At 32.2% G+C, this 23,908-nt stretch overlaps 4 protein-coding genes across 4 annotated transcripts; 2 read left to right on the plus strand and 2 right to left on the minus strand.

The window, feature by feature from the left end:
* The first annotated feature begins 733 nt into the window (after window positions 1–733).
* On the plus strand, window positions 734–6,745 carry LOC146528051 (kanadaptin). Its single transcript, XM_085204979.1, has 10 exons — window positions 734–1,148; window positions 1,393–1,525; window positions 1,906–2,098; window positions 2,520–2,697; window positions 3,248–3,419; window positions 3,991–4,139; window positions 4,554–4,723; window positions 5,331–5,516; window positions 5,960–6,105; window positions 6,363–6,745. The coding sequence occupies exons 1-10, from the start codon at window positions 881–883 to the stop codon at window positions 6,721–6,723; spliced, it is 1,956 nt and encodes a 651-aa protein (XP_085061105.1). The 5' UTR covers window positions 734–880; the 3' UTR covers window positions 6,724–6,745.
* A 415-nt stretch (window positions 6,746–7,160) lies between these two features.
* Window positions 7,161–7,648, minus strand: LOC146528052 (U6 snRNA-associated Sm-like protein LSm2). The gene has a single exon (XM_085204919.1). The coding sequence runs from the start codon at window positions 7,557–7,559 to the stop codon at window positions 7,272–7,274; it is 288 nt and encodes a 95-aa protein (XP_085061045.1). The 5' UTR covers window positions 7,560–7,648; the 3' UTR covers window positions 7,161–7,271.
* Window positions 7,649–8,183: 535 nt separating this feature from the next.
* On the plus strand, window positions 8,184–18,020 carry su(f) (cleavage stimulation factor subunit su(f)). Its single transcript, XM_085204982.1, has 18 exons — window positions 8,184–8,394; window positions 8,779–8,970; window positions 9,353–9,385; window positions 11,188–11,285; window positions 12,047–12,200; window positions 12,613–12,706; window positions 13,104–13,243; window positions 13,576–13,767; window positions 14,169–14,306; window positions 14,486–14,628; window positions 14,780–14,937; window positions 15,313–15,479; window positions 15,821–15,928; window positions 16,100–16,188; window positions 16,747–16,847; window positions 16,926–17,060; window positions 17,364–17,470; window positions 17,853–18,020. The coding sequence occupies exons 1-18, from the start codon at window positions 8,368–8,370 to the stop codon at window positions 17,952–17,954; spliced, it is 2,178 nt and encodes a 725-aa protein (XP_085061108.1). The 5' UTR covers window positions 8,184–8,367; the 3' UTR covers window positions 17,955–18,020.
* A 394-nt stretch (window positions 18,021–18,414) lies between these two features.
* Window positions 18,415–23,663, minus strand: ND-49 (NADH dehydrogenase (ubiquinone) 49 kDa subunit). The gene is made up of 10 exons (XM_085204983.1): window positions 23,343–23,663; window positions 22,972–23,087; window positions 22,449–22,558; window positions 21,962–22,163; window positions 21,662–21,849; window positions 21,328–21,491; window positions 20,551–20,670; window positions 20,148–20,277; window positions 19,487–19,632; window positions 18,415–19,187 (listed from the first exon to the last, which is right to left on the minus strand). Exons 1-10 carry the CDS (start codon window positions 23,435–23,437, stop codon window positions 19,058–19,060), a joined length of 1,401 nt encoding a protein of 466 aa, XP_085061109.1. The 5' UTR covers window positions 23,438–23,663; the 3' UTR covers window positions 18,415–19,057.
* Between the last annotated feature and the right edge of the window lie 245 nt (window positions 23,664–23,908).

Consider the following 23,908-nt stretch of genomic DNA (forward strand, 5'->3'; position numbering starts at 1 on the left):
TCGGCACGACCAATTATGATAAGAATTCACGATAAAATATAATTACATATAAGGTAAAATAATTTTTGAAGCAAAATTGTGCGTTGCTACAATATGTCGCGGTCACTCACATTGACACAAACAAATAAAACAAAAACTAATAACACTAACTAAAGCAACTTTGGTCACTTATTAATACTTGTTTTGTATAAATATATTTAAATAATAATAAAAAAAACAATTGATTAAGACACATCACATCCGAGCCGTGTCGGTACAAATTCTTTTTGATTTTTTGAATTGATTGATTGATTTCATTCAACTACTAGTACCATATCAGATCACTCATTCGGGTGAATACAGATTAAATATGTATTTGCTTCTTTTTAAACTGTGGAGATACACAGATTAAAAAGAACTCGATTTATAATAGAACTTATTATTTAGCGCTTGCTGATATGATCAAAGTTTTTAATTTTGCATAACATAAAAAATATAGGGCCACCGACACCATAGTGCGGTTGAGGTGCGATCATACTTGGGAATATCAGAATATAATTATCTTAAATAGTAATATTAAGAAATAAAAGATTAACAATATTGAATTACCCAGGTTTGGAAAATTCACAAGAATATTAGATGAGAAATTATTTACCTACTGATAAGTAAATTTTACATCTGAATATGAGCTTGTTATTGTTACATCTTTATGTTATGTTATAAGTAAATGTGTTCTGTGGTTATGTCATTATGACATTTATATAGAATAGATTGTATTGTGTAAGCTGAGCTATGTATTATTTATATAAAATGAATGTTTAACGATTACGTTGAAAATACTATGCTCCATTAAAAAATATTAATAATTTCAATATAAATCATTTAAAATAATAGCATAAATATGGCCGACAATGCAGAAAACTCGGAGTCGCCAAAGCAAGAAAAAACAGAGTTTAAAATGCCTGTGCTGGTAGGACGAATAGGAAAATTGCCTAAAAAAGTTAAACCAGAATCTGAAAGTTGCAACGAAAGCTCAAGCCAGAAAAAAACAAGTGAAAACACAATTGAAATTAAATCTAAAAGTTCTCTACCACCTGCAGTTTTGTTAAGAGAAATATCTACTGCTATACCATATAAAGAACCTAAATGGTCAGGAATATGCCCTGATGGTAGGTTTTATAGGGTTTTAAATAAAAATAAAAGGCATTTTTAACTAAACTTAAACCAGATGAATTATGAAAACACTTTTCAAACACTGCAGTAGTCCTTGGTCACGGTTAGAGTATGGAAACTAATATATTAGATTAATCCAGCCTAACAGTACAGCTAAAAGATCGCAGAAATCTAAGATCTTATTTATTTATGATGCCTTGACTTAGGATTTATTATATATTTTAAGTTTTATCTTTACAGGGTCTGATTATGGTCTAGAAGTTTTGAAATCAGGTATGATTGTGGAAAAAGTGGATCTTACAAACAAGCCTTACTATGTGTTTGGGAGATTAGCTAATTGTGATGTTGTGATGGCTCATCCAACTATATCCAGGTGATGAAAATGCTTAAATATCTTGATAATATTTTTTAGCTTCATGCTGTTTCTGATCATGCATGCTGATCATACATATATCCAATTTTGAGACATTTCATGTTGAGTGATGGAATTCAATGCCACACTATATTTTGTTACCAAATGAGGAAAAAAAAGTCAGATCTTTTATCTCTCATATTAACATCATTGTAGCAAAGTTCAGTGTTGAATTCAAGCACTCCACATAAAATATTTCAATTTTATATTGAAAATTCTTATTCCTTTTTGTTTTACTTAGTTCTTCTTGCCTACACTGCTTTATATGAGTAATGGCATGAACCTAGAAATTCAAATGTGCCCCTTAATATACTGTCTATCTCATATTGCTAACATTTTAGACATCATGCAGTACTCCAATACAAAGCATTCGCGGAAGAAGGCGAACAACCCTCTGGCTGGTATATTTTTGATCTCGGCAGTACACATGGCACATTTGTTAATAGAGAGAGGATAAAGGATAACCATTATATAAGAATAAGAGTTGGATATCAAATTAAATTTGGTTCTAGTTCAAGGACTTATATTGTTTTGGTGAGATTTTTATAATAATTTAAAAAAAAAATAATTTTCTTAGATATAATAGTGTTTTCATTACCTACAGTATAAAAATTGAAAGTATTTGATATACATATATAAAATTACGTGTCTGTCCTGTTTTTGTATGTTTTAATACCTATTTTTTTTACTTTTGATACCATTATGACATATCTGTCTTGAAATTACGACATTTATGATATATTAAGATACTTAGATATGATATTAAGATACTTTGGTTTCCTGCGTTCCACCAATTTTTAAGGTATTGCATATTGAGTAAGATAAAAATATTAAGTATTTCATTCCCTCAAGTGGAATTGAATCCAGAATTTGTCATGTTTACATGTCCCTAAATATATTGTCTATCGTATGTTGTTTACATAATTTATATATTTAATTCTGATTATTTTTTAAGGGTCCAGACTTTGATAACGAAGGTGAATCAGAATTAACCGTAACAGAAATAAAGAAGAGAGCATTAAACATGAAATTAGAAAGGGATAGAATAATGCAAGAAGCTATAGAACAAAGGGAGAGAGATAGAGTCCAAGAAGAGAAGAGAAGGGAAGAGCAGGGAATTGATTGGGGAATGGGTAAATATGTATAGAATATACACTTTCACTCTGTATCCCACATGTAGCGTTGTAGGCAGAGGAATCTTAGTGCTCAGACACTCCATTCCTTATATATCGCCTAATTTTTTTAAAGTGTTGCGTGTTAAGTGCCGGTATTACACGGTGAGGTTTTCCTAGTTACCAGAGCGAGAAAGTAAATATTTTAAATAGTTAATTCCCAAGTGGGAATCCAACCCACAACCATTGCATTTGCAGTCAGACAATTTCCTACTGTACAATAACTCAAATTTAAGCAGAAAGCAAAGAATGGAGTGACATAACACTGAATTCTGTGCCCTATATTGTTATATGTGTGTTTATACGAAATGCAGCATGTAAGCAATAAGAAAGCAAGCAATTGCCTTGATGGTTAATTTTTTTGTGCTCTGTGGGACTGTAGACATAAATATTTTACATTATCGAGATAAATAGTCTTCACTAATGAACAGATGGACAACAAAATGATCTTTTAAAGGTTCCATTTTTTTCTTTTGAGGTACTCTAAAAAATTGCTTAATATATTTTTTAGGTGAAGACGCAGAAGAAGAACCGGACTTAGCAGATAACCCATATGCTCAAACTACCAATGAAGAGTTATACTTGGATGACCCTAAGAAAACACTCCGAGGTTACTTTGAGAGGGAAGGGCATGAATTGTCTTATAATTGTGAGGAACGAGGTGTTGGACAATATATTTGCAGGTGAGCTTAGTGCAGGTTTAATTCCTTTTAAGGGAAAATTAGTTTAGCCGTAATTTAGGGTAAAATGCAATTTTTAAGACTCTTGTGACTATACTATATACCAAGTAGTAAATTTTTCAAGCTTCTTAAAGTTTTTTTAAAAAACCTTTTATAAATATAATATTAAATTTTACCGTTAACAAGCCACACTACAGTGCCTTCTATGAGAAATATTCTTACATTACTTTATTTCTCGTATAGTAATATTTTAACAGACTGAAAATTGTGAATCAACAAAAACAGTGCACAAGAAGTTCCACGGCATATATCACTGAATTTGTCATATAGCTTCCTTGAGAAATTTCCTTGGGGACAGGAAATACTAAGACAGAATTAAGTAAATAAGCACTAAGAGAGAACCAAAATTCCTATAGAAACGTGAATACAATGGGGTTTAATAGGATTTTACATTTTAAAGTCCACACTACTAAGATTTTTATAATATCCATTTTTTTATAATAACCATTTATTTCTTTCTTTTAACATTATCATCTATATTGTGCAAATCAAGCATTACATATATTATTTCCAGAGTTGAACTCCCAATCGATGATTCAGTAGGCAAACCTGTCATAGCAGAAGTGATCCATCGGGGTAAAAAGAAAGAAGCAGTTATTGCTTGTGCCTTAGAAGCGTGTAGAATATTGGACAGAGCTGGTCTTTTGAGACAGGCGAAACATGGTAAATTGTGTCTAAATTGCTTTAAAGAAAAATATTTTTGAGTGGTAAAATTTCAAAACTTTTCTTTGACCCTGTCAACGTTGCTGATTTAGAGTTAATTAATTCAGTTAAACAATAACGCTATACGTTTTTTACTGTTACAACTCAAATTCAGTTAGATTGAGTAAAGCTTTTTACTTATTTTATATTGTTTCTAGTCATTGTGACGCAATAGGAAAGCGTGTGACTATAATCAGCAGAGGTTATAAGTTCGATTCCCATTCGGGGAAATGAAATATTTTATGTTTTCATTTTCTCGGTAACAAATCAAAGCGTGACGTTGAGTTTCAAGAGTCATCTATGTCTATGTTTTGTTTTTCTATTCCAGTCCATTATTTTGTTTTTCTTACTTTCTTTTTATGTATTTCTTTCAAGAATCCCGTCGACGAAAGCAAAGGGACTGGAGCGCAGACGACTATTACGATTCTGATGAAGATACCTTCCTAGATAGAACTGGTAGTGTAGAAAAGAAGAGAAGAGCAAGAATGGAGAAACACGGGGTGGTCGCGGGTGAGGCGGAGCAACCTGTCACTTACGATGGTTTAGTAAGTATGGCGCTGGTCCCGCTCAATTTCGAGACACTACATGTTGATGTTGAGTGGTGGAACTCAAAGAAATTAAAATAATTTTTCGCTCAATCAAACCCACTATCGTGTTTATTAATCACACGCAATGTTCCATTATGGTCTTATACATAAAATTGTAACACATACCCAAGGGTTTCGTACCAATTCTATAATTATAGAACAACAGTCACATAACTTTTAATGGTTGACAAACTTAAGTTTGTGTAAAATTAACTATAAATATGTCTTTGTAACGGATTCTGTGATATACATATCAATTTTTTGGCTTTTTTCTTTGTAAGTAAGTTTTCACTTGCCAAATGTCAAATTTGTAACTAATAGGGTTTGGTTACGCTCAATTTTCATACAAAATGCAGCAAAAATGCTGTACACAATAATATTTTGATTGCATTAACTTGAAGAAGATATTTGATATTAATTTCAGCTTGATGCTTTAATACACTCTTGGGAAAAATGGTTTTGGACAACAGAATGATCCTATAAGGGTTCAATTTTTTTTCTTTTGAGGTATGGAACTCTAAAAATACGCATATATTTAATATTAACAATATTTCATTTTCCACAGCTAAAACAAATAACAGAAATAGAAAAAAAAATTACAATAGAAGAGAAAGCTCTTCAAATACTCCGTTCAACTAAAAAAGAGAAAGAAGACACTAACAATGAGGAAGATGCATTAGATGAATATATGAATTCTTTAGGAAAACAGGGACAGAGTATGGCGGATAAAGCTGAGATATCTAAGACTAAGGTAAGGGGTAGTTAAAGTCTATTTTGAAGTATATTGTTTTTTTTAGCTACACACTGTACTATTCCCCACATACCAGAGTAAGCAGACAAAACCTGGAGGTTCCCCACTTTCCACTGAATACTGAATCCATTGAGTGTTGTGTGATAGAACTTAATGCCGCGTTTTGCTTCGTTGACAAAGCGAGACAATGTAAATATTAAATATTTCATTTTCTCTAGTGGAAATCTAACCCATAACTTGTAACGGTTACAGTCAAACGCCTGTTACCCTGCGCCGAGAATAGCTCCTAAGATACATCACATTGTTTTTAGTTATATCTCAAAAAAATCTGTTATGCAAGATTTACACCTCAAAATATTATTTATAATAATCTAATATGTAACTTTCTATATAACATTATATTTCTTTTAATATTAATACTTCTTTATTTTTTTTTATTCCAGATGAACATACTAAAGCTGAAAGTGGAACTTTCCAAAACACAACGTTTAGCAGATTTAGCGAGACCGGCGGACTTACCGCCTATTGTAAAGAAAAATGATAATAAAGTAACTGTTAAACAAACAAAATCTGTTGTTTATGGTAAAAGGTAATATAATTTTGTCTTCTGCATATATAAAGATAATAAAAGAGAACCCTCCTCTTTTCTCTGAATACTAGATAAAAACTTCATTTTACGTCAATTACTGTGAAATTAGCTAATTTAATTTTGAATTTCTTTATTTTTGAGTAATTTTTCCTGAGTCAGGGTGAAAAGTCATATAGATATTTGCACAAGAATGTGCAAATATTCAGGAAATGTAACTTCAGGCTGACCATAATTTATCATATATTGCTCAATTGCAGGATAAAACTAAAAGATGACCTTGAGAAACGACCTAAAGTCAAACAACAACTAAAGCAAGAAAATTATGAATTTGTAGAAGAAATGGATTCAGATGATGAAGAACCTTCAAACATACCAGAAACTAATAAAAAAGAAGAAATAATAGAACCAAAAGAAGGTAACAGTCAAATAAAAGAAGAAAGTAAAAAAGACCTTAAAGAACATAAAAGTGAAGGTAAAGAAATAAATAAGAAAGAAAATAAAGAAAAAAAGATGTATGGACCAATGAGGCCTCCTGAAAATTATGTTATACCTGAGGACTACTTCAATCAAGAAACAGATAGAGATTTGCCAGAGATTGAAGAAAAAGATGCAATGTGACATAAAATCTGTTAAAGTTTTTTGTGTTTGTTTTATTTTAGTACCCTTAGTCATTTACATGGATTAAAATTTCAAATCTAGTGTAGAAATTGAAATGGTAAAGTTGTATTACATTGTAATGGTAAAGTTATATTTCATTGTAATGGTAAAGCTGTATTTCATTGTCTTGATAAAAGCAGCAGCCCCAGCAGCTGGGGGCAGCCTGCTATATTTACATATAACAGGAGGAGAATAGAGAGGAATTAGGTGAGAAACTCCAATTTTCACCCCAAACCCATATTGGATGTTGAATTTGTGAACAATACAATACAAACCAAAATCAACCATTTAAGTATGTTATTAAAAGAAGAGATTAGGCAACAATTTTGAATTAGATTTACAGATTATATTTGGAATAGGAATAAAAAGTGTTGAAATTAACTAAAAGAAAAGAAATATTATACTGTGAAAAAAAAGATTATTTATTCGCTCAACTTACACTTAAATATATTTACATTCACAATTTAGTCTGTAAACCAACGAGAGCACAAAAAGAGAGGTTATAAAGGCTATCTAGTAGACACAGTGGCTTCCTTCCTCGCGGCATCCTGTAATAACTGAGTATCCACTTCGTCTGCTGGCAATTGTACATAACGTACTACGGAGCCTCTTATAAAACAATTCTTAACTGATAACATATGAGGATATTTGTCAGGATCTATGACGCTTATATCTGAAAGCTTGATATTTAGATATTGGTCTACAGAGTGTAGTGTTCCACATATGCTAAGATCGTTTTTTAGCTCTACCACAACGTCTTTTCCAACTAGAGATTTGAAGAACGAGTAAAATAACATTTTTTGTTGTTTATTTTGATCTTAGTAGCGGCAAGCGAGATATTCGACGTCCGAAACGTCTGAAAGTTTCGCACAGATAAAGAATGTGGGAGCCTTTTTCAAATATGTCAAGAAATATAGATTGTAAATAAATGGTTTTGATTTTTTAAATTATTTTACCTTACAGCTGTACAATGTACCGTAATATTTAACCATCACGTATAAATGAGTAAAGCTAATAATAATATTAGCTTTGCTGGCTGTTTTCATGTTTCCATGCTATTTTTATTTCGGTGCCTTGTAGGAAATTATATAAGAAGTTTCCAGAATCTATATTATACATATTAAAAACGATTGCATTTAGAAAATATTACTATACTTCGCTGGGAAGCAAGTTTTTTTTATATCGGTGCTTTCTAAAAAGATACATTAGTACATAATCTTGTGTTCATAAATTTAATTTCTATAAATGAGTTACTATGAATACGAAAAATATTCTATTATATATTTCTTTGTTTTTCATAAAATCAAATTCATTAAAATTTAATAACAACAATTTTAACAAATTCAAATAATATTTATAATCTGTGTTACGATAATGTAAATGTCAAAGCCATGTCAAATTGTTAAATAATTATAATTTGCATTTTTCAAGCGCGGCGTTGTAATGGAACACGGCGTTTTTGAAATAATTTTAAACTGTAAAAATACTTATAAATATGAAATTACGTTTTAATTAAGAAGTTATTACTGGAAAGATTTGTTAATTTGTATAAGTGATCCTAAATATAGTTAATTTTACCTGTATTACGTGTCTTGAAACTTCGACATGGCTACAGACGACAACGCTGAGATTGTAAGACTGAAGTTACTTAAGTTTTTATATAATTAGCTATTCCTGCGAAATCCTCATAGAAAGTGAAATACTTTAAATTATTGTAACTTTTTATTTAGTAATAATTATAAAACAACACTGATCGTAAAGGGACGTTTACTAATATACAATAGTGAAATGTGCTTTCAAGTCTGCTAAACCGTTTCTTAGATCAGCGTGCACAAACAGAAATATTTTTATGATCCTATTATATTGATAAATGTCTCTGTAGTTTTCTCGTATACCTTCCTTATGCGGATAGTGATAAGTTACATTTTTATTATATGTATAGATTTATAATGATAGAACATATAATAATAAAAAGAACAGAACAAATAATAACTTACTTTAATATATTGTTACAAGGATTGGGGAAACGAAAGATTAATTCGAGCTCAAAGGGCAGTGGAAGCCAACATTTACGATGTAGACTCATGGTCTCTTTTGATCCGTGAAGCTCAGACAAGACCTATAAACGAGGTTAGGACTATGTATGAGAAGCTGATTGTTGCTTTTCCCACAACGGGCAGATACTGGAAGATTTATATAGAACAGGAGGTTGGTATTTGTTTTAATTTTATTTGAAAACATTAAACAAAAAAATAACACAATATGCATTGTAATAAATAAATCTTTCTTCAATTACACCCATAAAACTTGATTGTATGGAGAATGGAGTTTTCAGACACTCCATCCAAGTTTAATGATATTACATGTTGAGTTTCGGAACTTGACACCCTTGTCTTGTTACCAAAGTGAGGAAATGGAAAGAATTAATTCCCCCAAGTAAAACTTGCTCATTTACTTTGCATTTTAAATGTTAACATTATATTCTGCTATATGTAGGATACTGTGAAGCTTATCAAACATAATATTCAAAAGTTTTGATTTTATACATAGAAAAAACAAATGAGTTTAAAACATTTTGTGTATTTTTCAGATGAAGGCGAGAAATTTCGAAAAAGTAGAAAAGGTTAGTATGGTTCTAGCGTAAAAATAAAAAAAATCATAAAGAAACAATAAAATCTGTGATAATAAAAAAAATAAGAACAAAAGACTGAATGTATAATAATAAGATAAATAAATAAAAGCAAATCTGAAACTATATGTTTTTTTTCAGTTAGGGTGTCTGTGTTCAGACATGTTGGAGGCGATTTTTTCTGGCAAATAAGAAAAACAATAAAAAAGATAAAATATTATTGAATTACTTTGATATTAAAAGAATTTTGAAAATATTGAAAGGTTTGCCTCGAAAGGTCACTTTTGACATGTATTATTTCCCTATCTTTTTAGTTTTACTTATATATTATTTTATTCTAAAATAACATTAAAAATAAATACTATACATCAATTAGAATTCACATTGACTTATCTATTTAATGGCTATAATTATATAAAAAGATAAAGAATATGTTTTGTTGACAATATTTATGAATGTTGTAGACTATAATTCATAGTATATTATTTATTATAAATGCAAACAATTGTTGAAATAAATTATTTCTTGTTAAAAAAGTGTGATGAATGGTTGGATGATGGAGTGAAAGATGCAATAGAAAGAAAGAAGAAAACATGGTAGGATTATAATCTTATGCTATTTCCCAAAAGATTTTGGGAAGGGATTAAAGTACGAGAGAGATGAAAACGAAATAGTATAGGTTGCAAAAGTACCAAAGCAAAAGATTAAGATCGTGATCGTGATCGTGGCGCAGCGGCCCAAGGGTGTGACTGTAACGGTTTGTGGGTTCAATCCCCGCTCGAGGAAGTGAAATATTTATCAACGTTTATATTTCCATTTCTTCGCTCTGGTGTCGACGCAAAGCGCGGGGTCGAGTTGTGCCACTCAACACGCAATGCCTCCAGAATTCGGCAGAAAGTGGGGAACGGAGTGTCTTAACACTAATTTCCCTTTGCCTACCCTGCAGTGTGTTATGTTTCGTTTCCTTGAATGGAAATCGAATCTGAATGAATCTGGAATCGAATTGTGGTACAGAGATACAGCTAAGTACAGTACAGTTTGTGGTACAGAGATACTAATACTTATATTTATGTTATAAATTTATAACATTTAAACTAAATTCTTAATTCCAAAAGTATTAATGATTTGTATTAAAACAAATATTTACATTGAAGTAAATTTTTTCTCTATATATAAAAAAAATCCAGATTATCAATTGTTAAGAATCACATGTAGAACAAAAAGTAGGCCAGTCATGGCTCAGACTCAGAGAGAGCTCTGAAACTGCACACGCAATGTTTCCAAAAATCGGCGGAAAGCAGACAGAAGGGTCTTAATGGGAACGGAGTGCCTTAACACTAGGTTCCTAGGATCCCTCTACCTCTATCCTGCGATTTACAGCGTAAAGCTTAAAAAACACATGTACCTACATTAATAGAGTGAGCGAAGGGTATTTATAGATCACGTTTATCCTGTTATTTCGAATACAAATTTGTGTGCTTACTTCCATAGATACCTGGATGGTATTAAAATGCAATTGGACCTGGTGGGTGGCGCTGCAGTATATATGCAGTATATATGCAGTATATGCAGCGCCACCCACCAGGTCCAATTGCATTTTAATACCTAATAATATATATATATATATGATAATTGATCACCTTAATTATATTAAATGAATATACATATATTTCTATGTCTATACTTGCTTTTAGGGTAGGACAATGTATACCGGGTTCGTTAATATTTAAATAAGTTTTCCCCTATAAATAAAAAAAGTGTTTTTTATTTCATTTATTTTCTTTCGCCCCTACCAGTTGTTTCAGAGGTGTCTGATGAAGATCCTTAACATAGAACTGTGGAGACTGTATTTGAACTACGTTAAAGAGACGAAGTGCATGTTGCCGACATACAAGTAAGTATATTTTTAAGTACTTAATTTCTATTAATTGTTGCATAAAAAGTTTTAAACGTTTTTGTAGAATTATTGGAAGATAGCATATGGCTTTTTGTTTTTTTTTTTTATGTTTTACACTGTATCCTATTCAGAGACCAGTCGTGACGCAGAAACACGCGTGTGCTATTGCAAACGCGACAGGTTGTGGGTTTGATTCCCACTCGAAGAAATTCATATTTAATATTTTTATTTACTTCTCGCTGGTGTCAATACGATTTGGCGGAAAGTGAAGAGCGGAGTGTCTTAACACTATGCTGCCCCTGCCTACCCTGGTACATTCGGGATACACTGTACCTACCTACAGCTGAAAAACAATTAAACATATCAAACAGCAACATTAAATCATATAATACAATAAATAAACATGCTTACGACTGTTTTATTGAATTGGCAAACTTTACTTTTCAATATAGGTATGAATATTTATTAAAAATGTTATTATTTGTATAAATCGAAAGTAATGCATCAGCATCAGCATTAGTAAATTAATAATTATATAGTTCAAGCGGGCGAAGCCGCGAGCAGGTCTAATAGAGCGGAGCTAGTAATAAATAAGAATTGTTAAGTAGGGAGAGTATGGTATTAATACGGATTTTAAACGTCTAATTAGGCTTATGTGTCACAAGTCCAAGGTATTGCTCCGAGCTGCTCACCCTGCAACGTGACCGACACCCTCCCAGTGAATCCCTGAGATGCTAAAGTTAAATTTTATATTACAGGGAGAAAATGGCCCAAGCCTACGATTTTGCCCTGGACAAAATAGGTCTAGACATCCACGCGTATCCAATATGGAATGATTATGTTACGTTTCTCAAGAGTGTAGACGCTGTCGGCTCCTATGCTGAGAACCAGAAGATATCTGCTGTTAGAAAGGTTTGTTTTAAATATATTTTGTTTTTCTCTCTTTTTTACATCTGATTTTTTATCTAACGTTTCATTTTATTCAAGTTAAAAGAAAAATATATCAAATATTAATATTCCTTCGAATGGGCATTAACGAGTTATACTAAATTGTAGCCTATTGTTAACTTTAATCTAAATCTATTCAGCAGTTGTTGTGTGACAAACATCTATCCTTACAAACTTTCACATTTGTAGTATTATATAATTATCAGATATTAACTAGTACCAATCCTTAAAAAAAGTTAGTTTAAAACTTGAGGCGAATGAATTTGTCTTTTAATTTCATTATTTCACTAATTTATAATGTCCGAATTTTATTTATACCAGTATTTCTAAGATTTTCGTGTAAATGTAACTAATTAATTTTTTCATTATTTTCAAGGTCTACCAAAGAGCAGTGATAACACCCATTATTGGAATAGAAACACTATGGAAAGATTATATTGCATTTGAACAAGGAATAAACACTATAATTGGTAAGGGTTGTTTCCTCTTTCGTAACGATTCATAAAACCTATTATCATAGTTGTCCTTTACAATGTAGAAGCTTAAAATTGATTTTCGTTCTGTATTTCGCATATAGAAGAGTAGACACAGGAAACCTAGAATTAAGACACTAATAAATTTATTTCTTTACAATTTCCCTAATAATTTATTATTAGGCTAATAATAAAATTTTACAATTTGTTAAAAATAACTATAAGCACAACTCTACTCTACTAGGACTACTCTACTCTATGGAGAATTTCTACATAGCTAGACCTAAATGGAACTTTTGTTTGATTTCTTCAGAAAATTTGGTCAAGTCCAAGAGTCCTACATTCAAATCCTGTCACATGTAAAATAAAAATAAAAACCTTTATTATTTCTTAGCTGAACGTATGGCAATGGAGAGGTCCAGAGAGTACATGAATGCAAGAAGAGTCGCTAAAGAATTAGAAACTGTCACTCGAGGCCTGAACAGGAACATGCCGGCCACTCCGCCTAATGTGGACAGGGAAGAAATGAAACAGGTACGATAAAAAAACTCCCACTGAGTTGCTAGCGGTTCTTCTAAGGTCTGCGGTATTAACTTTAGTGAAGTAGTACAGTAACGTCGATACTTTGTCCTTATATTAACTGTGGATGGCTGCGCAGATTTAATTTTAGGATTTGCTATGTTTAACCCATTATATCCAAAAATATTACTAAGAACAACAGTTTTTTACTTTATTTAGCATGATAGGCTGAGAGATGTCAAGCGTGGTGTCAAGATTCTCTGTTTTCCACATTCCACCTAAATTCAAATTTGACTACCGTTTATTCAAAATTTAAATTATTCAAAACCGTTTTTCTTCTCTTTTAGGTGGAATTATGGAAAAAATACATAACATGGGAGCGCTCCAATCCACTTCGTTCAGAAGATACTGCGTTAGTGGCCAGAAGAGTGATGTTTGCTATAGAACAGTGTTTGCTATGTTTGGCGCAGCACCCCGACGTGTGGCATCAGGCGGCTCAGTTTTTGGACCATTCGGCTAAACTCTTGACGGAGAAAGGAGTGAGTTCAGAGATGTTTCTGTTTTTTTTTTATAGCTTCACGCTGTCTTATCTATTATTATTATATCTTGTATATAGAAGGGTGTTGAGACAATCACGCGCACGCCAGACTTTTTTCATGGCATTGCGTGTTGAGAGGCGGAAATCAAAGGCGCTTTACCTTGTTTTCAGAACTATAAAGGAAAATATTAAATAATCTATTCCTTCGAGTTGCGATCGAATTGCGTTTACATTCATATCCTGTGCCTCTATTTATTAGCTTCTAGTTAGCTATTAACTTCTATTTAAAAATATTAACAAAGTAAAGACAAAAATGATCTTAGTTAATCGTTCTAGAATATAATAAAGTAAAAACAGTAGTTTATTTATTTATTTTTATATATTTACTTAATATTTTTTTAGGACTCAAACGCCGCTCGTCTGTTTTCCGACGAAGCGGCAGCAGTATACGAACGTGCGACCAGCGGCCCCTTGAAACAGTCCACGCTTTTGCACTTCGCGCACGCGGACTACGAAGAGAGCAGATTGCATTATAATAGGGTGTGTAGTGGGTTTGACATTCTGGATACTATTTTTATATAAAATCCAAAGCATTTCCTCGTTCCGATAAGAAAAAATGCAGTGCCAAATTCTTCTGCCAATCAACATATAATTAATATTTCTCTAACAACTCTAAGCTATATTTATTTATATTTATTTTTCTTTTCTCCTTTCAAAAGGTACACCAAGTATACACACGTTATTTGGACATGGAGGATATCGAACCCACACTCGCCTACGTGCAGTACATGAAGTTTGCGAGACGGGCGGAGGGTATTAAATCTGCTAGGACAGTGTTTAAACGGGCTAGAGAAGATCCTAGGTGAGTGACTTTCACGCTCTATCCCGCATATAGCAACTAGCAACTGAGTGTCTAATCGCCAAGGTTCCTCTGCTTATCTTGCTATATGCGGGATACAGAGTAAAACAATGGAAACCGGAGAATTGAGTCACTAACCTATTTTTTTCCCTAGATCTCGTTACCACGTGTTCGTAGCAGCTGCATTAATGGAGTACTATTGTTCAAAAGATAAAAACATAGCATTCAGGATTTTCGAGTTGGGCCTAAAGAAGTTCCCTCATATACCGGAATATGTGCTATGTTATATTGATTATTTGTCGCATTTGAATGGTGAGTTTTAGTTCTTTTTATATATTCTGACTATTTTTTGGTGTACGAACTACTTTTAGTTTAAATAAATAAATTTAAGGATTCGTTCGTTGGTTAATAAGAGGATATTTTAGTTAATATTACGTATACGTATGTTTTTCAAGAGCGTGTTACTGTAGAAGTGTCGGTTGTGGGCGCGACCCCACTTGAGACAATATTTTTTTTATTATTAGTTTTCTCGCTTTGGTAACAAGGCAAAAAGCGGCATCGAGTCTCGTTAACACACAATGCCTCCAAATGGACGGAGTGTCTTAATTTCAGGTTCTCTCCGCCTACATTGCGATTTGCGATATACAAGCCAAAAAAAATTAATTTTTTTCCTCACTTAATTTTCAGAGGATAATAACACACGAGTGCTATTCGAGAGAGTCCTCTCTTCAGGCAGTCTAAAGCCAGAGAGCTCAGTAGACATTTGGAACAGGTTTCTTGAATTCGAATCCAATATCGGAGATTTAGTTAGTATTGTTAAAGTGGAGAAACGAAGGCAGGCCGTTTTGGAAAAGGTAAATTAATTTGGTTGTTCATTAATTAATTTGTGTCTTTTGTTTTTATTTATTGTATTATATAAAAGGTATAATACTTTCTTTTATTTCTTTGTTAATTACTTAAGAAAATAGCAATGTTTTTATAATTTTGTTTTGCTGTGGTTCATTTCATGCATTTGTTAAAAAAATGATATACTTTTGATTTATTTATTTGTAAATTTACATTTAATTGGTCATTTTATTAATATAAGTATGTATTATGATTTCTATGTAATTATTATGTACATTTTCATAAGAAATAATTTAAAATGGAAAATTTGTTTTCCACAATTTTTTTTTAAAAATGTTTTTTTTTATAGATAAAAGAGTTCGAAGGCAAAGAAACAGCTCAACTAGTAGATAGATACAAATTCCTAGATCTATATCCGTGTAGTATCGCGGAATTAAAGTCCATTGGTTATACTGAGGTAAGAACGTGTTCAATTTTTATTGTTTTACAACTTATTAATGTTGTTGTTTAATAAGTTTTCTAAAAATATATATTTTGCTTTCCTAAGTGTGAAAAAATAAATATTTTAATCTAACTCAATATATATATTTTAATCTATAAACATATTATTTTTTTCTATACGTTTTAGGTAGCATCCATGTCAAATAAGTCATGGGCATTAGGCGGCCCTCTCGCGGGGATTTCCCCAGAACTAGCTGCTGTTATTTTGGGACAGAAGTAGGTTCAAGCCTTTATCATATTTAACTCTTTATAATATTTTTCTTTTTTTTTGTTTCACACTGTATCCTGCACATAGTAGCAGGCAGAAGCAACCACGAAACCTAGTGTAGAGACACTCCGTTCCCATTAACACACTTCTGTTCCCCACTTTCCCCTGGATTCTTAAGGCATTGCACGTTGAATAACGGAATTCAAAGCCGCGCTTTGCTTTGATACCAGTGAAGAAAATAAAAATATTAAATATTTTACTGCACTAAATGGCAATCAAACCTACAACTGCCGCATTAACAGTTGCACGGTTGTGGTACTATGCCACGTAGACCTCAATAATATAATAGCAGTATTTATCCTTGTGACATAATATACTTGAAAAATATCAAATTAAATTTGTGATAAAATATATATTATTTGTGATGAGTATATATTTATTTATAACTTATTGCAAACTCAAAATGAATACAATTGTAAAAAATAGTGTAATCAGTTTCGACAAAAGATTCATACTCCCATATCTTATAAAAAGAAATCTTTTTGTAACACTTATTTTTTTTTCAGGGACAACGACCCTAACAAGGACATAGCTCGTCCTGACACAAGTCAGATGATACCGTACAAGCCCAAAGCTAATCCGCTACCCGGAGAGCATCCTATACCCGGTAAAAACATTTGGTCTATAGAGAAACATAGTAAAATAAAACATGTGCCCTAAATTTGTACCCTTGTTTTGTTCCCAGGTGGTGCCTTCCCGATGCCGTCCCGAGCAGCCCAGCTCTGTACCCTCATGCCGCCGCCGTCCTCCTTCAGGGGTCCATTCGTGGCTGTAGATAGACTTATGTCGCTGTTTAATAGAATATGTCTGCCTGATAAACGTGAGTATTTTTATTTTTTAATATTTCTTTATCACATTGATCGTATAGATATTGTATTATTATATTTTTTTATGTAAATTGCGAGTAAACATTTTGGGAACCTTGTACCCTCATGCTGCCGCCGTTTTCCGTCACAATATATTTAATTGATTACAAATTTTAAACGGTCAGGTCAGGTCAGGATTTGAACCCGTGCCCTTTGCCGACCTGCTTTACCGGCAAGCAATTTTTTCTATATCAATTTCAACAAATAATTATTAATAGTCTCTAACAATAACCACGGTGATGTCGGTTTGATTCCAGCTCCAGCGCCGACACCGGAAAACGGCTGCGATACGAAACTCTTCGACTTGGCCAGATCTGTTCACTGGCTGGTAGATGATGATGGACTCTCTTCTGTACACGCTAAGGTTAGTGACCGCTTTGACATGGTTTCGTTTTAGAGTCGTTAGCTTTTATCGTTCGATGAGTCAAAACAACTTATAAAAGTCTATTTTATTAAAGAATATTTTGTATTTCAATATACATACATATAGTCTATGTAATTTTTCTTGTACTTTCTTCTTTTTTGGGCCGCACAAGCGACGGTTGTGGGTTAGATTCCCACTTGGTGCAATGAAATATATTATCTTTACATTTCCTCGCTTCTTATTTACGGTACTTGTTACCAAAGCGTCACTCAACACCTAAATGTCTTAGTAAATTCAGCTGTGTTTTCCTAAGGTTCCCTCTGCCTACCCTGCTCTATTTGGGATACATCGTGAAGTTTAATATTTTTTTCTTTTCATACAGTCTCGTCGTCGTCGCGCCGATGACTCCGACTCGGACTCGACGGGAGCCCCGCCGCCTTTGAACGATATATATCGCGCGCGACAACAGAGGAGAGTAAAGTAGCGATATGTTTATATTTTATGTGTTATATTACAATATACTTATATATGAATTCTGCTGATAATGAAAGGTGTGTTTTATTTATATATTTCTATTTTTTATCTTTGGAACGAAACATTTTATACATATAAATGTTTATCATATAGCACATATCAAGGTAGGCAGAGGCCCTCCTCACTTTTCGTTGAATTCTGAAGCATTGCGTGTTGAGTTGAGGCAAAACTCAACGCCGCGCTTTGCCTCGTTACCAGAGCGAGATAACAAAAATATTTCTACAAAAAAAATCTCAAGTGTCAACTACACTACGGTCGGCGCGTCGTGGCCACCCTAAAGTTAGGTTTCCGGACATACATTATTTAGGTTTCCTGAAATTAAAACATTACCATAGAGTGACTTTCATATAAATATTATTTTAATAGAATTTTCAGATCAAAGAATTGTATAGGAATTATATAAAAAAACATTTTGCAATTTCACATAATTTATTTGCTTAACTTAAAATGTACAATATTCTAAGTGTACAATCGGAGTGTTTTTATACATCTTGTATTTACTATTACTATTATTTTGTCAAAATCTCTACAATATTATTATTATTTATGTGTTGTTGTTTCATGCGATAAAAAGATAAAATTAATTAATATCTCTTTTAATATAACAAAAAACAAAACTCTGTATATTGTCAGATGTTTTAAACAATTTCATATATTGATTTAGTATTCTGTACTATATGAAATGAAATTCAGGTCGAAATTGTATTTTTTTTAACACTTTTAAATGGTATAAAAATGTATGAGTAATAGACGACAAAAAACGGATTTAACAGATATTTTTATGCTTTCTATACCTTAATGTATACTGTAAGGAATAAAGTAGCTTAGAAGAGGTTGAAGTTTAAGTTTATTCCTTTGGGTGTTATTTATATCTTTATATACCAATAAAAAATACTATTATTACTACATATACGACATTTGAAATCTGAAGATTTAACGGATATTTTATTAACATTGATTTTTCTATATAATAACAATGATTTTTATGACAATTATGTTTTCAATACTCCCCAATACACTATTAAATATATATTCTACTATATGTGTGTTTGTCTATCGATCGATTTCTCCGAACACAACGTCCAGGGTACCTATAATGGCGACGATGTCAGCTAACATCGAGTTCTTGCCTATTTTCTCTAAAGCCGCGAGATGGGCGAAACCAGGTGCCTTTATTTTGCATCTGAAATACAAATTATTATGTAAGTATATTTATGACTACTAAATAAAAATAAATCAGCTTCACGCTGTATCCCGCACACAGCACGGTAGGCAGAGGGAACCATAGAACACGGTTAAGACACTCCATTCCCCATTTTCCATCGAATCATGGAGATATTGCGTGTTGAGTGGCGGTACTCAACTGACTGGCCTATGATTACTCTATAATTCACTATAAAGAAATTCGATGAAGCCATCGTTTTGTTTCATATATTTTTTTCAGATTTTTTCCAATACATAAATAAATTCAAACCCACACACCTATAAGGCTTTGAACCACCATCGGACACTAAATAAACACCAAACTCTCCCTTGGGAGCCTCCACTGCGGTGTACGTGGTACCGGGCGGGACAGCAAAGCCTTGCGTGAACAGCTTGAAGTGATGGATTAAGGCTTCCATTGATGTCTGCGAAGGAAATAGTAAATAAAATTGGTTATTGATTTAATTTAAAGAAAACAGTAATGTACAATAGTGAACAAATTAGGTTGTTGTGTTAAATACATTAAATTGTATAACTTTTTTTAATGAGATATAAATTAAATTAAAACCAATCATAAAAATATTGTTGATAACTTCAGAATGGAGAATAAACATATTTAATATTATATTTTACAATTTTTAATAAAGAAAAATAAAATCTAATATTAAATTTTATATTTTATGATTAGGGCTTTCATTGAAGTCTGTAGAGTATAGAAGAAAAAAAGAATATATTAAGTTATTTTAATTATTTACTGCTTAATGAGATGGACATTCACGTGTATAGAGAGTGACGGTTACAGGTTCGATTTTCACTAGAGGTAATCAAAATATATTTCATTTCCGCAATGTCTCCAATCCGGACAGAAAGCGGAGAACAAAGCGTCTCAATAAACAAACAAAATTTTCTTAACAGCTACTAACAAACTTGAACCAGTTACCTTCATCTCTTCTCTAGAAGGTGGCGTGAGCTTAGCATCATCAGTTTTAATCTCTCCGGAAGGCATTTGGTTCAAACACTGATCTATTATACGTAGTGATTGACGCATTTCCTCTACGCGAATGAGATATCTACAAAAAACATACAGACAAAGTATATAAGACGTGAATAAATTTAAGTACCGGTTTTGAATTTTACAATAATTAGCTAGAAAATATAGAAAAACATTTCAAAGCGGCGGGATTTAGATCCGGGCCTTCTATTTTAAGATGCCAAGAGGCAAGGGTTAGCAAGATGTTCAGAAGAAATTTAGTGTTAAGACAGTTCCTCGCTTTGCGTGTCGAGAGGCGGAACTTAACTGTATAAACAAACAAACACGTGAAAAATAGAGATATAACACTAACCTGTCATAACAATCACCGTTAGTGCCTATGGGGACATCGAAGTCAACCAAATGATATGCATCGTATGGTTGACTCTTGCGGAGATCCCATTTAATGCCTGAACCGCGGAGCATAACGCCACTGTGAAGCAAAATAAGTGTTAAGTTTATAAATACATATTACTGAACCTGTACTAAAACCTAGTTCGCATTACGCCAGTATTTTAGTTTAGCAGTGAATAAATTAGAAACTGAATGTAAGTGAACACATAAAATATTTTGGTTTTTTTCACTTCACGATGTGTCCCGCATATAGCAGGGTAAGCAGAGAGTAGTGTAAACACTCCGTTTCCCACTTTCCGTCGAATGTTCGAGGTATCACGTGTTGAGTAACAAACCTCATTGCCACGCTTTGCCCCGTTATCAGAGCTAAGAAATCTAAATATTTGTAAATAATCATAATAATTTATTACCCTAAGTGGGAATTGAACTCACAATCGTCGCATTTATAGTCACACGCTTGAGCCACTGCACCACGACGGCCTTAGCTTTGTCGACCAAAAATTTTATCAACTCAATCAATTTTAGTCTATTCTATTCGTGCAAGTAGCAACTCTCATCTCACCATCCGTACTCATTCATTCTTTAAATGTCTAAAGAAGTCCGAACTTGTAGTAGTCTAATTCATAAATTTTAGGACATTCTCATACTATCCAAGTATTCTTTGGGATTCTCCAAAATTAATTTCTTCAGAAGACCTTAACACCTAAAAAAAGATTAAAACTCACTAATTTCTCACCTAAACCCATAATTCAATGAGTCCTGAGCGGTCACCACACCCACATCTTTAGTTCTTTGCACCCATATCCTGTTAGTTGTTAGTACGTCCTCAACTTCGTCGAGTCTCTCGCTAAATTTACTAGCGAATTCGTATATATCGTCCATTAGACCCAGGGGCATATCCTGGAATTTAAAAAAATGTTTTATAATAATATATAATTCGAACATTTAGGTAGTAGTAATGACATGTTTTCAAATATATTGTTGTTATGTTTTTTATAAAAGTACTTAAATTAATACTTTATATTTACAATATTAATAGGATAGAGCAATTTAAAAAAAATGAATCTCACCAAAGATACACCACCCGGCCGTATATAAGCTGCGTGCATCCTCGCCCCACTCACTCTTTCGTAGAACTCCATCATCTTCTCCCTCTCCTCGAACAGCCAGAAGAACGGCGTCAGGGCTCCTACGTCTAGGGCATGAGTACCGACTGCCATTATATGGTTTAATATACGGGTTATTTCCGCGAAGAGAGCTGAAAAGAGAATATATATAAGAGCCAGTTTCACGCTTATACATGCTAAATATTTATGGTAAATTTTTTTCTGTTTTCCAAATAATAAATTAAAAAAATAAAAACAACTCACTTCTAATATACTTAGCACGCAAAGGAATATCAATGTTAAGCAACTTCTCAACAGCTAAACTATAACATTGTTCATTGCACATCATTGATACATAATCAAGACGGTCAAAGTATGGTAAAGCTTGAGTATATGTCTTGTATTCAATAAGCTTTTCCGTGCCACGGTGTAGGAGACCAATGTGGGGGTCAGCCCCACGGACTATCTGAAAGAAAATAATAAGACTTAATTAAAATGTGTATGTGGCCAGTCATTCTGCGGGGGCACAAGTGTGTTTATAAACGCAACTGGTTGTAGGTTCAATTCCCATATGTAGATATATAATACACACTCTACATACATACCATCACCTGACTAACCAAAAATTATTTAATTACTATTACAATTTAAAAATATACAAAAATGGTGATTTTTATACTATTCATTTAACAAAGTTGTTGTGGAGTTTACACAGTATATTTAAAGATTAAAATCATTTGTTAATGTTTACCTCCCCCTCTAATTCAAGAACTAAGCGCAACACCCCATGAGCAGCTGGATGCTGCGGTCCAAAGTTCAATATCATGTTCTTAACTTGCTTTTCAGTTGGAGCTACAATGCCTGTAAGAAATTAAAATATTGTAAAGTTTATTGAACCATATATATTTTTTTATTCGCCTATTAAAATGGTTAAAGATTATTATTTACTTAATAAGATCAAGATTAAAATTAGTCCCCATTTGTGCAATAAAGTGTTAGCAACCAACATCCTTTATGTTTAAGCAAATTTGAAATAGCTTTTTATATCTCCTAAATGTACTGTAGGACAGGCAGGAATGTTCTTTTCTATGCAATACTAGAGCTAAAAAATAAAAACAAAATATATAATAATTTAGGGGAATTTATTACAAGTAAACCTTTCTGAAACCATACCATTGCAACACTTCTTTTTTTTCTCTTACTAATCAATTAATAATTGAATTAAGTTAATTAAATCTTGAATAAAGATAATAAAATTGAGAATAATATCTTACTATTATAAGGTGGGTGCTTCATGAGGGCAGTAACACCCTCAGGGTACATAACAGCCCCTTCGAATTGTTTCACGAATGTTTCATCGGGCATCCATCTATGAGCTTTACGTTGAGAGCTAGGAAAAATAATAACTTTTAAGAAATTGGTTCACTTCAAAATCAGTTTCGAGAAAATAAGCAGCAATTTTTAAGTAAAGCAATTTTAAATGTCTTGATTTTTTTGCTACAACAAAATAAACAGAAAAGACTGAATAAATAAAATTTTAAAGACTAATATTGCGCACAATAACCTTAAATGTTACATAATTTTAAAACTCATTTTATATACGATTTAAGGGAAAAAATATATATTTATGAATAACAGCACTCACTTCACATTGTAAACGGCAGGTAAATTTAATAATAAAGCCTTAGATTGACCCAAATTTGGGCTTTTTCGCAGCAAAACATTCACCAACGAAGCCATTTTCGAAGGTACTGTGTTCCGTTTCAGAAAATACGATAGGTAAAATTTTTATCGAAAAGAAATAAATGGTTCAATATTCACATTCAGCTTTTGTATAATTTCATTAATAGTTAATTCTTCAATTATGAATAAAATATAATTTCAAACGCGAATAATATATATTTTTAAGTCAATAAGAATATATTAATAAACTGTTTTCTCAGGTCATTTGCCGTAAAACGACAAACTGGCAAATATTGCGATTTTGTCTAACGACAGCTGTCAATTTGACAAATTAGCTGCGTTCAATAATAAAATTCTATCATATATATTTAATTAAGGAAAAATTAAATTTACAATACGCTAACATTACAATAATAAAACATTTTCCAATAATTTATGATTCAATAATTTAAATGTATTATTTATATATATTAAAATAAAAATTTTAACAAAATAAACAATTTAAATATTATAGTACACTTTTATAAC

The sequence above is a fragment of the Heliconius melpomene genome, chromosome 20 (genome assembly GCF_056956725.1).
Source record: "Heliconius melpomene rosina isolate 202511_hmr_F chromosome 20, ASM5695672v1, whole genome shotgun sequence".
Taxonomy (NCBI): Eukaryota; Metazoa; Arthropoda; class Insecta; order Lepidoptera; family Nymphalidae; genus Heliconius; species Heliconius melpomene.

Coding starts and splice junctions, on each gene's coding strand:
- LOC146528052 (XM_085204919.1), bottom strand. CDS start 7,559: ATGTTATTTTACTCGTTCTTCAAATCTCTAGTTGGAAAAGACGTTGTG.
- LOC146528051 (XM_085204979.1), top strand. CDS start 881: ATGGCCGACAATGCAGAAAACTCGGAGTCGCCAAAGCAAGAAAAAACA. Junction 3,420..3,990: donor GTTGGACAATATATTTGCAG/GTGAGCTTAGTG, acceptor TATTATTTCCAG/AGTTGAACTCCCAATCGATG. Junction 4,724..5,330: donor CTGTCACTTACGATGGTTTA/GTAAGTATGGCG, acceptor CATTTTCCACAG/CTAAAACAAATAACAGAAAT.
- ND-49 (XM_085204983.1), bottom strand. CDS start 23,437: ATGGCTTCGTTGGTGAATGTTTTGCTGCGAAAAAGCCCAAATTTGGGT. Junction 21,850..21,961: donor GCGTGCTAAGTATATTAGAA/GTGAGTTGTTTT, acceptor TTCTCTTTTCAG/CTCTCTTCGCGGAAATAACC. Junction 21,492..21,661: donor GGCCGGGTGGTGTATCTTTG/GTGAGATTCATT, acceptor TTTAAATTCCAG/GATATGCCCCTGGGTCTAAT.